Raw genomic sequence first — 14,239 nt, forward strand, 5'->3', positions numbered from 1 at the left:
AGAAAGCAGCCGTCATCATCCCCTTTCCCGTCAGGAAACAGTGGCAGCGGGGCTGGAGACTGCCCGGCATCCCCCATCCCCACAGCCAGGAAGTGGTGGAGTGGGGCTTGATCCCAAGCAGTTTGATGCCAGGAAGCTCATTCTTCGGCCAGCGCTGCGGCTTTGGGCAGACAGCTAGGCCTTCCCGAGCCTCTCTTGCCTCCCGGTGAGATGGGGTTCGCATCTGTTCTCAACACTGCCCCGAGCTCTTCCAGTGTGTGCCAAGGCCAAAGAGGGCTGCTGTCAGGAACACCGGGCTGGGCTGTGCTGTGCGGTGCGTGCTCTACTCTTCAAGGACGTGGGAGGAGAAACAAGCAAGACTGATACCCTAGAGAGGCCAGCCACACAGGGTAGAACAAAGCGAGGTGGCTCTTTGGGGGGGTCCTTCCAAGGAGGTTTTGTATTGAGTGCCCCGTTGCTGGTGGGCAATGCCCCCTCCCGTTATTGTTGTTTTCTGTTTTCCTGTGACAACCGCAGGGGTGGATCACTGCGCCGAGCAGGACCATGGCTGCGAGCAGCTGTGTCTCAACACGGAGGAGTCCTTCGTCTGCCAGTGTTTGGAAGGCTTCCTCATCAATGAGGACCTCAAGACCTGCTCCAGTGAGTCCCCTTCCACCCCTCCCTGACCTGGGAGGTTTGCAGCAGGAGTGAAAAGTGTGGGGACTGCAGAGGACAGCGCCTGGCCCCTCTTTCCTCTGCCCTTTGCTCCAGGGAGATCAGGGGGATGTTCTGGGTGACGGCAGACCTGGGGGTGAGGTGGGGCAGAAAAGGCCAGAGGCCTCGCTGACCACCTCGCTTGGCTGTTGGGTTTTGCAGGAGCTGATTACTGCTTGTTGAGTGACCATGGTTGTGAATATGCCTGCATCAACACAGACACATCCTACGCCTGTCAGTGTCCTGAGGGCCACGTGCTCCGCAGTGATGGGAAGAGCTGTGCCAGTGAGTGTTCTCAGATCTGGCGACAAGTGGGCCTTGGCACAGGCGATCCCCGGGCAACGGGGGATTCCAGGGGAGGTGCACAGGCGGACAGGTAGTCCCATGCACACACCCCCGCCCCGCCCTGTGTGTCGCTGGGCAGAGTCAATGGGCAAAAAGGCCTCTCTCAGCGAGGTGCGACCCACGGTGCTGCCCAGCCCCCTATCCCTAGCTCCCTCTTCCAGCACCAGAGATGGCTTTCTCTGTTCCCACAGTCCACCTCATGGTTGCTTTGCAGCTGGACAGAGAGCCCCATTTCTTAGCTCTCACTTCTTTAACCCCTCAATCTGGGTGACAGTGGAAGCCAGCTGGGGTCACACAAGAGTAGCGCTGTGAACGCCTTACTGACTGCTGACTTCATGCTGGTACAGGCCTTCTCCTGTTGCTGCAACCCGGTGGAATCCCCATCCCGTGGTGAGGACACTGCCGCTCAGATTGAGTAAAGAGCCTGTGGTTGCCAACTGTTATGAAGTGGGTCCAATCACTGGTCCATGTGACTCCAAAGGCAGTTCTGGGAGAAAGGAGGCTCCTGAGAAACCTCCCCTCCCCCATCTAGATCATGTGGCTGCACGTGGTGAGGTTGGCGGGGATGTTTCCTGGGTACACACTTCCTTGCAGCTGGTCCCATCTTCAGTCTCTGTTCATTTAAACCAAAAACAAACAAAATATCTCCTAGATCCTTCTCTCCTTTTCATTGAAAAATATGCTATTTTCTGTCCTGCAATTCCATTTCCAAGATAAAGGCTTACAAAAAGTCACTTTGAGAGAAAGGATCAGAAGTGGAGAGAAAAGACTATAATTTACCCTCCCCATCCTGCTGGTTATAGGGTCAGCTTTCCTGACCACTGATACAATTGTGCCACAAACTAATTTATCCACCTTTTTATTTGGGCCACTCACGTGGCCAGGTGAGCCGACTGCCCAGCGGGGTGTGCCTCTCTAACTGTGCAGCCTGTGAGAAACGTTTCCATACTTTGAGACAGATTCTTGAGTCTTGGCAAATGGATTATCCATTTTAATGCTTGCTTATGGCCGCCTGCCCAGCCGCCTCCTGGACTGCTGCTCCAGCCAGCACAGGAGGGTGTGGGCAGGCGGGTGCAGAGGGAGGATGGGTGTGTCGAATTGTAGCGACATCTGACCGCATGCCAGAGCCAGATGCATGGTTTTTTACTGGTTTGTTTAAATTCCCCACCATCTTAGATTATTTACGCCCTTCCTTCTTCTCCCTTACTGTGATCACCAAGAGCTGCCCGAAGATGGTGGCAGGCCTTTTAAAGAAATTCTCACAACCCTTCCAAGGAAATGCTGCCGCCTTTCCATAAAATCACGTGCTCCGTCTCCCTCCCTACCCAGGTCCACGTCTGGGTTATGCCACTGACACGTTTAAATGTTGCCCAGTTTTGCATTTAAAGTGTGTTTGCAACTACTGGTACAGTGACATCATCCGTAAGAGTAAATGGTGAACAGTGCAATTAGAAGTGAATTTTAGTGTGTGTCTTATATGTGGTTGTGACTATACGAAAACTTGTGAGATGATCAGACGGGCTAAAATTATCCTCAGGGAATGGGGGACCTAGGAGACGCCAGGCTGATACCTTTGCATTGAGCTATTCCCCTAATTGAAGGTTTCCTGTCTGCCCCAGGATGATTCAGCCCGGTGGCCCCATCGTGTAATAATGGGCTGTGTTTCCAGTACTGCGTAGTTAACTGGGGGTGGGGGAGTGTGTTTGCCAGCTCCAGGCCAGATGACAAAGATCCTGATGATGTGACTGCACCTTTTTGGAAAAACCTGCTGGACTGTGGATGGGCCCGCTGGGGGTCACCCCGGTCTGGCTCAGCAGATAAAGGTGTCCTTGGCCCTGTGTAGAGGCAGCTTTCCCCTACAGCTTGCATAGCAGGTGACCCGAAGAACCCTTCACTCACCTTCCAGAAGGTTCTCTGAAGCATGGACTAATTGGCACTGTTATCCCCATAGCTCTGCAGTGAAGCCTGCTCTCCCTTCCTCCTGCCCCTGGCCCCCAAGATGTCATTGCCTAGATTCTGCCCCGAAGCCAGCCTTGCTTTTGGGGAGTTGATGCCTATGTTGGCGGGGGCTGCAGCTAAGGGGTCTCCTCCCCTCTCTAGCCCCTGGAGGTTGAGACCAGGTCCTGTTTGGCCCGTGGGAGATACTCGATAAAGTTCAGTGAGTGAACGTCACAGTGAATGTCTTTTTATCATGTAGAACCTGGCACAGGGTCCACTCCCTGCTCAGTATCCATCAGCGACTCTCCATTGTCTCTCAAAATCAATTTCCAGTCCAGCTCCTTGATTTGGCAGTGTCGGAGAACCCCTTCCTCCACCCCTGGAGCCCCATCCTAAGTCTTCCTTAATCCTCTAGTTCTTCAGGAGAGTGAGTCCCCAGATTCTCTGAGCAGGCGGGTATTACACCCCTAGTCCATCTTGTGCTCACTTAGGAAACCACCCTATCCCCCTCTGCTGGTGGGAACCCAGCCTATGGCTGTTATCACCCCCCACACCTATGGGGAGCTTCCTGCCTGTCCCCTCAGGAAGCTTCTCTCCTACACCCCCTGCAGGTGGCGTCTGGCCCTTACCACAGCACTCTCCCTCCCCAGCGTCACCCCAGGCTGTCAGATCTATGCACAGATCTGAGAAACAATTGGCGGAGCAGGAAGAACACTGAACAAATAGCCCCAAGACGAGGTTCAAATCTTGTGGCTTCCACCCTAGGCAAGGGAATGACCATCTCTGGATCTGATCACTGAGCTGTAAGCTGAGAGTGATCATTTCTGCCTTTCTGCCAAGGTTGCCATGTGGCACAGAGAGAGACTTTCATTGAAGAGCTTTGGGAAAGTGTAAATTGCCATACACCCCAAAGATACTCTGTTATGGTCTTATCTCCCACCTTCAGGCTGCATGTTCCCCAAAGGAGGCTGAAGTAACCCCTACCGCCCAGGGCCTGGCCTGCTCCTGTTGGAGGGGGCCCCCAGGAGAGGTCACCCAAGGGTCAGACTCAGGAGCCTACGGAAGCCCTAGGAAGACCACCATCCTTTGACAGGTGAAGGGCTTTGGTGGAATTCTGAGCCACAAGGATAGAGCACTGGGGATCCCGGTCAGGGTCCCTTTAGTCCAGCCACCTCTGCGGGTCTGTGAAGGCCTGTCAGGGCCTGATCCCCCAGTTTGACTTGGAAGGGTGGGAGAAGCCCTGAGCAAGGCGAGGGCCGTGCAGCAGTCTCCTGGGGCTGCTGTAACAAGATACTGGGGGCTTCCACAACAGAAATTTTCTTTCTCCCTGTTTTGGAGGCTGCAAGTCTGAGATCAAGGTGCCTGGCTGGTCAGGTTCAGTGAGAAGCTTCCTCTTGGCTGTGTCCTCCCGTGGCAGAGAGAGAGGGGGTGGGGGAGAGGAAGAAAGAGAGAGAGAGCGAGAGAGAGAAAGAGAGAACAAGCTCTCTGGGAGCTCTTCTCATAAGGCCACCAATCCTGTCCTGGGCTGTCCACCCTCACGACCTCATCTAAACCTAATAATGCCCAAGGGCTCTACCTCCAAATTACCATCATGCTGGGTGTAGGACTTCAACAGATGCAACAGCAGGAAGCTTAGAGAGCTTCCCTTTCTTTTGTGGGAAACTGGCCCCCCCAGGTTGGCCCTGGGGTCGGTGGCAGAGTCAGGACTAGAACCCAGGTTGCCTAATGTAGGATCTCTTGCCTTGAGTGAGTAAGATGCCCTTGAAAATTACAGCTCAGTTCAGCTGCTTCTTGCTTTGTCTGGGCTAAAGCCTTTACAGAGTTAGCAGACTAGCTCTTATTCCAAGAAAAGCCAGAAAACTGTCATTCTACCTCTCGGCCTCAGTTACCCGCTAGGCAGGCAGCCACTGTGGCTTTCTCCCTCTGGAGTTGGGGTTGGTCTTAATGACCTCCTGCGTGGAGCCCCAGGCACAGGATTGCTGTCTGTCATTGCCGCCGAAGCTCGAGCCCACAGAACGCATTACCCCACAATTACTACCCCTCAGACGTACATGACTCACCAGATGTGGAATCCAGATGTGGGGAGCACAGCCTGTGTCAGCCTGCGGGGCTGCCAGCGGGGACCCTAGAAACCTGCTCTGTGTCCTGAAACTTCTGATCATCCTGATCCCAGATGGCAGACCCCATTCGTGATGAAAGCGTGTTGGAGTGTGTGGGCCCGCCCCCCTCAGTGTGAAAGGAGGAAGACCCTTCTTTTAGAGGGACACGTTTTCTTCCTGCGCCCCTCGATTTCTCCGGAGTCCTCGCATCCATTTCATTTCAGTGGCGGCTCCCAGCTGAGTCTGTGCTCACCCCCGTCTCTGGATGTGAGGCCAGGTGCTTCCTGAAGCTGGCTGCATTTGTTCTCACCCCCACACATGTTGACCCTGTGTCTGCAGTGTGCTGGGCGTGTCGTGCTGAGTGTGGGCGTCACCCCTGTGGGGGGAGGCAGGTTCAGGCTCTTCCCTGGCACAGTTTAAAATTTCTCAGGGAAGAAAGATATTAAAGACACAATATCATCCATCCCGGGTGAAGAGAGTTGTGATGCGGGGAGAAGAGGTGCCACAAGAGCCTGTGACGGGGGGCATCACCTGGTCTAGAGAAAGCCTTCTGAGAAAGAGACGTTTGGTCTGACACCGAGAGACTGGCGGAGTGGGTGGGCCAGAGATGGCGGGTGTTCGGGCCCGGATGTCTGCGTCCTCCCCAAAGTCTTGTGTTGGAATCTGACCCCCCCAAAGGTTGTAGTATTAGGAGGTGGGGCCCTTGAGGTGATTACCTCGTTGGGAGGTCATGAGCATGGAGCCCCCATGAACGGGATTTGTGCCATTAGGAAAGAGACCCCACAGTGCTCCCTAGTCCTTTCTGTCCTGTGAGGACACAACTGGAAGTCTGAGACCCGGGAGGGGGCCCTCGCCCAGCCATATGGGCACCTGATCCCAGACTTCCAGCCTCCAGAATTGTGATCAATACCTTTTTGCTGTTAAAAGCCACCCAGTGTGTGGTATTCTGTTTTGGCACCCACAGACTGGGACGGAGTGGGGAGCCCTCCCCAGGCACAGGAAACAGCACGTGTCAGCATAGGGTCGAGAGAGTGCTGGGTACTGAGTTTTGAGTGCGTGAGAGAGACTGGTGACGGATGGGCTCGGAGAAGCAGGCCTGACAGATCACCTACAGCACTTAGAGTTACATTAAACCACTTGGAGGCCTGGCCTCCCTTGGGAAAACCATTTTAATTTGTCTTCTGAGAATCTCCCAGACGGTCTGAGCAGACTCTGCTGACCTAGGATGACCACTGGAGGCAGTGGACCAGGGAACATGGAGGTGATCGATTTGTAAGCTAATCACGCCTCTGCCCCAGCACAGCTGAACCAGTTTACCTCTGCAGGTTAAGGGACCTTGGGAAAGTTACTCTCTGGCCATCAGCTTTCTCAACTCTGAAACAAAAGGATTGATCAGTCCATCTCCAAGATCCCTTTCAGCCTGAAAATATAGTGCCTGGCACAGAGTAAGTGCTCCATAAACACTTGCTGAATGAACCTCTCGCTGGGGTGCCCACAGTTCTCCCTAGGCTAAGGTAACCCATGGTAGTGAGTCAGGGATGGTGGCGCTTTGCCTGTTAGGGACCCACTGAAGTACTTTCTCTGAGGGGAGTGCCTTTGGCTCCCGGGAGAAGCTGGCTCCAGGTTGGTTTCCAGACGTGGTGAGTACAAAGCCGCTAGATCCTGTGGTCAGGAAGATAACTACAGTGCAACTCTGGCATTCTCTAGTTTCCCACGTGTGGTTCTTTGACTTATGAGCGATCCAGAGCATCCCCGACATGCTGAAGCTGGACATTTTGCTGAACGGATGGGAACTGTAAGGTTCCTAGCGCTCTGCAAGGCGGGTGTTAGGAGAGAGTGAGGAGCCCAGCTGACCCCAGCATCTCACCCCGCTGGTTCTCAGTTCAAACGTCTACACAAAAGCCCCAGGAGGGGAGGGGTCTAGTCACCCTCGCTTTTCAGAGTGGAGAACTGAGGAAATGTTTCCTTTTGCTCGGTGGGTACTAACTGGGAGACCTGTTATGTGCAGATACTAAATTGATGCTCAGTTGAGAACTCATCACTGTGCTACTATCTCTGGATCAGACACTCTGAGGGGGCGAGGAGGGGAAAGGTTAAAAACCCAAACTCTCCACGGACTTTTAAAGAATGCATGCAACAAAATTTCAAAACATCTACTACTACGAAAGTGCAAGAGCACTCAGAAAGTGCGCTGGAACTCTGGGAAAATCTGCCACTGTGGGTGAAGACCTGCCCCCAGGGACAGCAAGCTCGGGCCGGCAGGTTCCTAAGGAAAGCAGTGCCTTGCAGCCAGGTCAGGCTCCGACTGGCCGTGGCTCTGGAGTACCTGGGTGTCTGTGGCCCTCAGGGTCTTGGTGGGAAGACTCACCCACTCTTCAAGATGCCAGACGGAGCTGGAGCTAAGAGGACTGCACCGGGCCTGGGGGGAGCTCCAGAAAGAAGGGGTGTGTTCAGGGGGTGTCTGGACTCTGGCTAGACAAGGCTGTCCTGAAAGAGTTATGGCTATTTTATTACCTTGGAAAATAGAGTATCCTTAATACAATTCATGGCAGGGGGAAAAAGTGCTCGCCTCCCCAGCCAGCCAGCCAGCCAGCCAGCGGTCTGTATGGTGGATCACTCAGCTGTATTTCCACTCGAGTCTGCGTGTGGACGTGTTCTGAATTCATGATGACTCCAGATGGTGCCCAGAGAAGTCAGATCCTGTTCAGAGCAGACAAGAGGGGCCAACTCTGTTCACTGTCTTTTGCTGTTATAATTTCAGTTAACATCACGCTTTCCTATCGTTTGAGAATTTTGGCAGCCCTTCTGCTCGAAGGAAGACATCCTTCATATTTGCAGGCTCGCCTGAGAACAGTGATTTTCAACCTTTTTTTTTAATTGTCTCACAGCACACATAGACTAATTGCTAGAATTCTGCAGCCCTCCAAAAACATATGTTGTATTTTTTGCTGATCTGACAAAAAACATAAGTGTAATTTTGGTTCATTCACTCTGGACAGCTATCGTTGTGTTGGCTATTGTCATTCTTTGATTTGTCTATCCAGGGGAAAAGAGGTCAGTGCCCCTGACTAAATAGTCTGGTATCACATGCTTTAAAAATTCTTGTGGTGCATGGGTTGAAAACTGCTGTCTTAGAACTTAGCAAGGCAGTGAAGTTGGGGAAACCAGAGGATTCATTGTCAGAAGGTTACATTTTTAGCCTGGTGCTACTACTTATTAGCAGTTGGTCTTGGCAAGCCACTAACCTTAATGTCCCTAGCGGGTGACGGGGAATAACCATGGGCACCCTAACTAACCCACAGGGTGCATCTCGGGACTCCCCTTCAAAACAAAATACTGCAAAAATGCCTTAGGAAAAATGATATGATCTGTGCCCGATTATGGAAGTGATTATAATCTTCAGAGCTTTTACTTAATAACTTCAGTGCATATCACCCCATCAGCAGGTCTTGGAGGCTCTGCCTTCAAAACAGGGCCTCAGTGTGGCCACTCGTCGCCAGCCTTGTCGGGGCTGCCGGGCTCATTGCATTGGTTTCCTCTGGCTCCTGTGCTACACCCTCACCCAGGCCCCAGTCTGTGCACGGCAGTCCCTTTAAAATGGAGTCAGACGAGATTCTGTCAAGCTAGTGCTCCCTGCCCCGCTGCCCCGCCCCCTCTACCTCCACATGGACACATTCTCATCCAGCTCCAACCACTTCCTGTGAATCCCCTGTGATCTGCGTCTGATCATTCCCTGCCAGGCTCCCGTTGCCTGGGTCACACTGGTCTCTTTGCTTTTCCCAAAACTTGCCAAGCATGCTCCCACCCCTGCTGCAGCTGGCAGATTCTTTCTCGGGGGTGCTGTTCTTTCCCAGACACCCTGCACTCACTCATCTTCTCCTTCAGGGCTCTGCTCAGTGCTGCCCTTTCTGACTGCAGGGCATAAAATGAGAAGGGCCCCCCATGCTCCAACCCAGCAGGCACGCCCTCTCCCCCTTAGCCTGCTTTTTCTCCAAAGCACCTTTCCCCACCTGACGTACATTTGTCTGTCTGTTGTCCTCCCTGCTCTTCCCTCCCACCCCTGCTGCCAAGTGTGAGCTTCACAGAGGAGAGACTTTGTTTTATTCATTGTTGTATCTCCAGCGCCTAGAAGAGTGCCTGACTTGTAGAGCAGGGACTCATGAAATATCGTTAACTAAATGAATGGACCACCTAAGAGTGGTGCATGCATGCATAGCTAAGTGGATATGTAGATAAGTTATCTACATTATATGATAGCCAATGAAGTTAAACTTATTTTCTAATATTTACAGGCCACTTGGATCTCTCCTTTTGTAAACTGTCCTTTCAGGTCTTTTGTTCATTTTTCCTATGAAGACGATGATACCGTTTAATTTTTGTGCTCTTTATATATTAAGAATTTCTACTTATAGATGTGATTTCTATTTTGAAATGTGCACTATGGAATTAGATACTGTTTTAATTTAGGGTGTCTGAAATGTCGTTGAAGACTGAATAAGTCACGGATGTCTGAGTCATTTCCTTCTTCTGTTTCTCTCATTCCACTTGGATTCTCAGAATTGGATGCGTGTGCCTTGGGGGAGCATGGCTGTGAGCACTCGTGTGTAAGCAGTGAAGACACCTTTGTGTGCCGGTGCTTTGAAGGGTACATACTCCGTGAAGATGGGAAAACCTGCAGAAGTAAGTTTTTACTGGCGCTGGCTCACATCAGTGAGCCTGTCCTCTGCGTGAAATCCTCCGTCCCCGTCTCTGTGTAAGTCGGCTACTCCCGAATTCAGTGCCACGTGACCACCACATGCAATGTGGAATTCTGGATGGGATCCTGGGTCAGAAAAATGCCAGTAGGTAAAAACTAAGGAAATGCAAACAAGATGTGGGCTTTGGTTAATATTAGTTGATGTATCAATATTGGCCCACTAATTACATGTATTACACTAATGGAAGATGTTATAGGGGAAACTAGGTGTGGGGTTTATAGGAACTCTCTGTGCTATCTTTTTAGTTTTCCTTTGAATCTAATACTGTCCTAAACAATAAAGTCCATTAAAAATAAAGCAAATGAATGCACAAATGCAAGAAGTCACTGCCGGAGCTATAGCTGAAGTCGCTCATTTGTGCCCTGTAGCAAGAAGCAGTGGTTTAGTAGCATGGGCTAGTGGAAACCCAAGATTCGATCAACTTCTATTTCTGCCATTTATTAGCTGGGCAAGTTGCTTAACTTCTCTGAGCCTTTGTTTCTTTATTTATAATAATATTGTTGTTCCTGGGAGCACAAATCCCTCCTAGAGACCATCATATGATGAGGCCGTTCTTATATCTCAGAAAGCAAAACCTCTTAGATGGGACCAGACACGTCTCTGCATAATCAAAGGGGCGTACGTGACCCTGAGCAAGTGATTTCCATCCCTATCAGTCACTTTCCCCCCCTAGCTTCTCCAAGCACTTTCCAAAGGGCAACTCGTGTTTGCAGAGATGGGTAACTGGGATTATTACTCTCATTATTCAGGCAGGAAAGGTAAGGTTTCAAAGGGTCAGGTAATTCTCCCAAGTCACATAATGTGTCAGGGACAGAGCCAAAATCAGTTTTCAGTGCTGCTAATCTAAATTGAGGTTTAATTTTCTAAGCAATCATACCAAAAATGTTTCCCTTCTGATATCAGAAACTACATCTGCAGAAAGCTGGTGGTGGATGGCATTTTTATGAGACACTGAATCAGATGCTAGTGAATGGGGACGGGGGTGGTGGTGAGGAGATTTTGGAGAGTTAGCCTGAATTAGAGCCACTGACCCGAGGCCTCACTTTCACCATCTTCCCCATGGGTCACTGCGCTCAAAGGGCTCTGCATTCCAGGGGGCGGACGTGAGGGATTCTGGGAGGATGATGAAGCCCAGGGAAACTTTATGTTAATGAAATGTTTTAACTTGCTCTGCTGCCCCCAGGGCAAGACGTCTGCCAAGCAGTGGACCATGGCTGTGAGCACATCTGTGTGAACAGCGGCGAGTCGTATGTCTGCAAGTGCTTGGAGGGCTTCCGGCTCGCTGCGGATGGGAGACACTGCAGAAGTAAGTGACGTCCCGCTAGAGATGCGCTTGTCCATCTGTGGGCCTTGGTTATATAACTCCATTTAATCTTTAAAATCTTCCTTTGCGATCAATGTCACAATGACAAGTTCCTGCCTTGGGCGCTCTGAAGTGTCTTCTTTAGTTGTTAGGAATCTCTAGGTCAAGGTCCTGAGTTATCAGGCTCTTTGTTTCTTTTCATTTCCCCCCAGCTGCTGGCCTTCTCCATAAGGGTTGTGTGGACAGTGCCCCGCTGACCGTGGGACTGAATTAGAATCTCTGAGAGCAATCCCTATGGGCATCAGAGGATAATTACAGGGTTTTAGCTTCTTGGAAGCTCTTATAAGTAAGTGTAGAGGATGTGAGAGGTGCTGAAGGGGTCTTCTGTGGGTTTTACTTACCCACGCCATCATTCGCTTCTATATAGCTCGCAGATCAGGCTCTGACAGTGTACTTAGAAGGCATATTAGTCAGGGTTCTCCAGAGAAACAGCACCAATAAGATGCATGGGTGTGTGCACATGTATATACACATATGCAGTATACATCTATACAGATATATACATGTGACAGATGGATGGACAGACAGAACATGACTATGGGGGCTCGGCAAGTCTGACATCTGCAGGCAGGCCAGCAGCCTTGACATGCACGGAAGAGCTGATGTCACAGCTCTCATCCAAAGGCAGTCTGCTGGCAGAATTCTGTCTTCTTTGGAGGAACCTCAGTCTTTTTTACTTAAAGCCTTCCACTGATTAGGTGAGGTCCACTCACATTGTGGAAGATACTCTGCTTTGCTCAGAGCATACTGATTCCAGTGTTAATCTCGTCTGAAAAATACCCTTCATGGCAACATCTCGACTGCTGTTTGACCCAACAACTAGGCACCGTAGCACATGAACTTAACTATCACAGCACCCAAAGTTAGAGACAGAGACACGCTAGCTCAGAGAGGTGGGTGTCAATAGAGTACAGGGCAAGCTCTTTTCTCCACTGAGAGATTCTGAGCTGTTAATCCCTATTTTGCGGGGTTCAACACTATCAACCTGCTCTTGGGGTTCTCAAGTCCCGTGAGCAGAGTGGCCCTGTTTTAGTTAAGGCAAAGTGAGCTCATTGGCCTTGAGGTTGACTTGGGGGAATTTCCTCCCAGGATCCTTTGAGATAATTGGGGCCGCTCTGTGTGTCAGCAAAGCTGGGTTAGGGTGAACTCACTGCTCTCGTTGTCCACCGGGAAGAAGGGCTCCTACCTTTAGCAGGAACAGCTGTCTCCTGGAAGCCCGTGGGACCCTGGCCTCATCCTGCAGGGCTCCCTGCACGACCCTGTGTTTTACCTTCACACAGCAATGCCCCTTCTGCGGAGACCCTGTCCACCATGCTGCCATTACGCCTGCCCAAGCCACCTGTTCCATACACGCAAGCATACAGACATGCACCACTTATCCATCCAACACATTCATTGCTTAATAGGTACCACTTCTACCCCTGGGATTTAATCACTAAATCAAATCCCTCCACTTTCAAATTCCCACTTTCTAGAAGGATCTGTAGCACACCAATTGCAATGTTGTAGGAAGCTCTGCCTTTTAGGGAGCTAATGCGAGAAAAGAACCATAAGCTTTCATGCTGCACTGGAGTAGTCAGGAGAGGACATGCCTCATCTGCTAGCAACTTGCTGCAACTCTGGGCAGCTCCGTGAAACTTTCTGAGTTTTTTCACTTGTAAGTTCAGTATAATCAGTCCTGCCTTCCCCTTATCACAGGGTGCTGTAAAGATTAAAGAGCTATCACTACATGTACTTCACACATGAGACATATACATTAAAACAGGAGTGTTGGGGATGTCTATGGGAAAAAAATCAGTAGTTTGGGAAAATCGAAAGCCATTGCAGGTCGAACAATTTGAAAAATTGGTGATAAATTCAGGACACCGATCACCCGGCTTACCATTCAGGCTCGAGGGGGTGAAAGCCTTCTGGGAGTTCCCCTCACCGTGCCCTGTCCTAAGGACTAGACTGAAAGGGGGCTGTTTTAAAGGAGGTTGGAACACAGATGGATTTCTACAAAATGGATCGCTTCGGCGATCCCTCCTGACTCGACCGCCCAGTCCGGCTGGTTTCCGCACTGACCCCCTGCTCACTCCGCATTTTCCTCAGGGAAGGATGCCTGCAAATCGGCCCACCATGGCTGCGAACACATGTGCGTTAACCGCGGCGATTCCTACATCTGCAAATGCTCGGAGGGATTTCTCCTAGCGGAGGATGGAAGACGGTGCAAGAGTAAGTGATCTGAACTTGGCTTTCTGCTTTAATTGGGTTTGGGAGTAACGGCTTTTTGGACTCTTTTCAGGGAACAGATTCCCCACCCCTGCTTCCCTCGTGAATATAAATGTGTGTGCACGAACAGAGAGTGGGGAAGGGAGCGGAACTCGGCACTTGCGGGAAATCTTTTGAGACCTGTGCTGCGCCCTGTGCTGGAGAGTCACGTTCAGCTCTGAGCCCTGCACTTCAGGAAGAGGGGGATGGAGCAGAGCTTTAATCCTGAAAAAATAAAACTGCTAAGGCAGCAGGGAAAAAAATCAAGAGAACTATTTTATGAGCTCAGATTAGAGAAGGCCTTTCTAAACATGACATGAAACATAGAAGGCATAGAAGCAAAAAAAGGAAAATGTATAGTAAGAGATTAAAGCTATGATACCTTTTTTTTTTAACCTATCAGTTACAGAGATCAAAAAGCTGATGATCCTTTATGTTGGCAAAGGTGTACTGTAATAGGTAACTGGAAGTTTATCATTAAGTGTCGGAATCAGAACATTGAGAAGGGCAATTCTGGCAATATTTTAAAGGCAATTCAACTTGTAGGAGTTTATCCTACCAATGTGTGCATGTATTCCCAAAACTATATATATATGAAAGAACATTTTGTGCAATTTTATTTGTATCAGCAAGAAACTGGGAACAAAGTAAATCTTTATCCATAAGAGACTGATTAGGTCAAGTGCGGTGCGGCTGTACAGCGGAACACTACACAGCTGTTGGAAAGAGCGAAGCAGCTGTACACATCCTCCAGATACTTTTCTCACCCAAAATATCCTCAAGATGTTTTGGGT

At 50.4% G+C, this 14,239-nt stretch overlaps 1 protein-coding gene across 4 annotated transcripts in view; it reads left to right on the forward strand.

The window, feature by feature from the left end:
• The window catches only part of MATN2 (matrilin 2), a 127,119-nt gene that overhangs the window by 102,457 nt on the left and 10,423 nt on the right, over positions 1-14,239 (forward strand). For all 4 annotated transcript variants that reach the window (XM_028533981.2, XM_028533978.2, XM_028533977.2 and 1 more), the window contains exons 9-13: positions 517-639; positions 856-978; positions 9,633-9,755; positions 11,016-11,138; positions 13,287-13,409. In XM_028533981.2, the coding sequence (XP_028389782.1) occupies positions 517-639; positions 856-978; positions 9,633-9,755; positions 11,016-11,138; positions 13,287-13,409 (615 nt within the window). The remainder of the gene's footprint in view (positions 1-516; positions 640-855; positions 979-9,632; positions 9,756-11,015; positions 11,139-13,286; positions 13,410-14,239) is intronic.

This window comes from Phyllostomus discolor, chromosome 7 (assembly GCF_004126475.2).
Source record: "Phyllostomus discolor isolate MPI-MPIP mPhyDis1 chromosome 7, mPhyDis1.pri.v3, whole genome shotgun sequence".
NCBI classification, from domain to species: Eukaryota; Metazoa; Chordata; class Mammalia; order Chiroptera; family Phyllostomidae; genus Phyllostomus; species Phyllostomus discolor.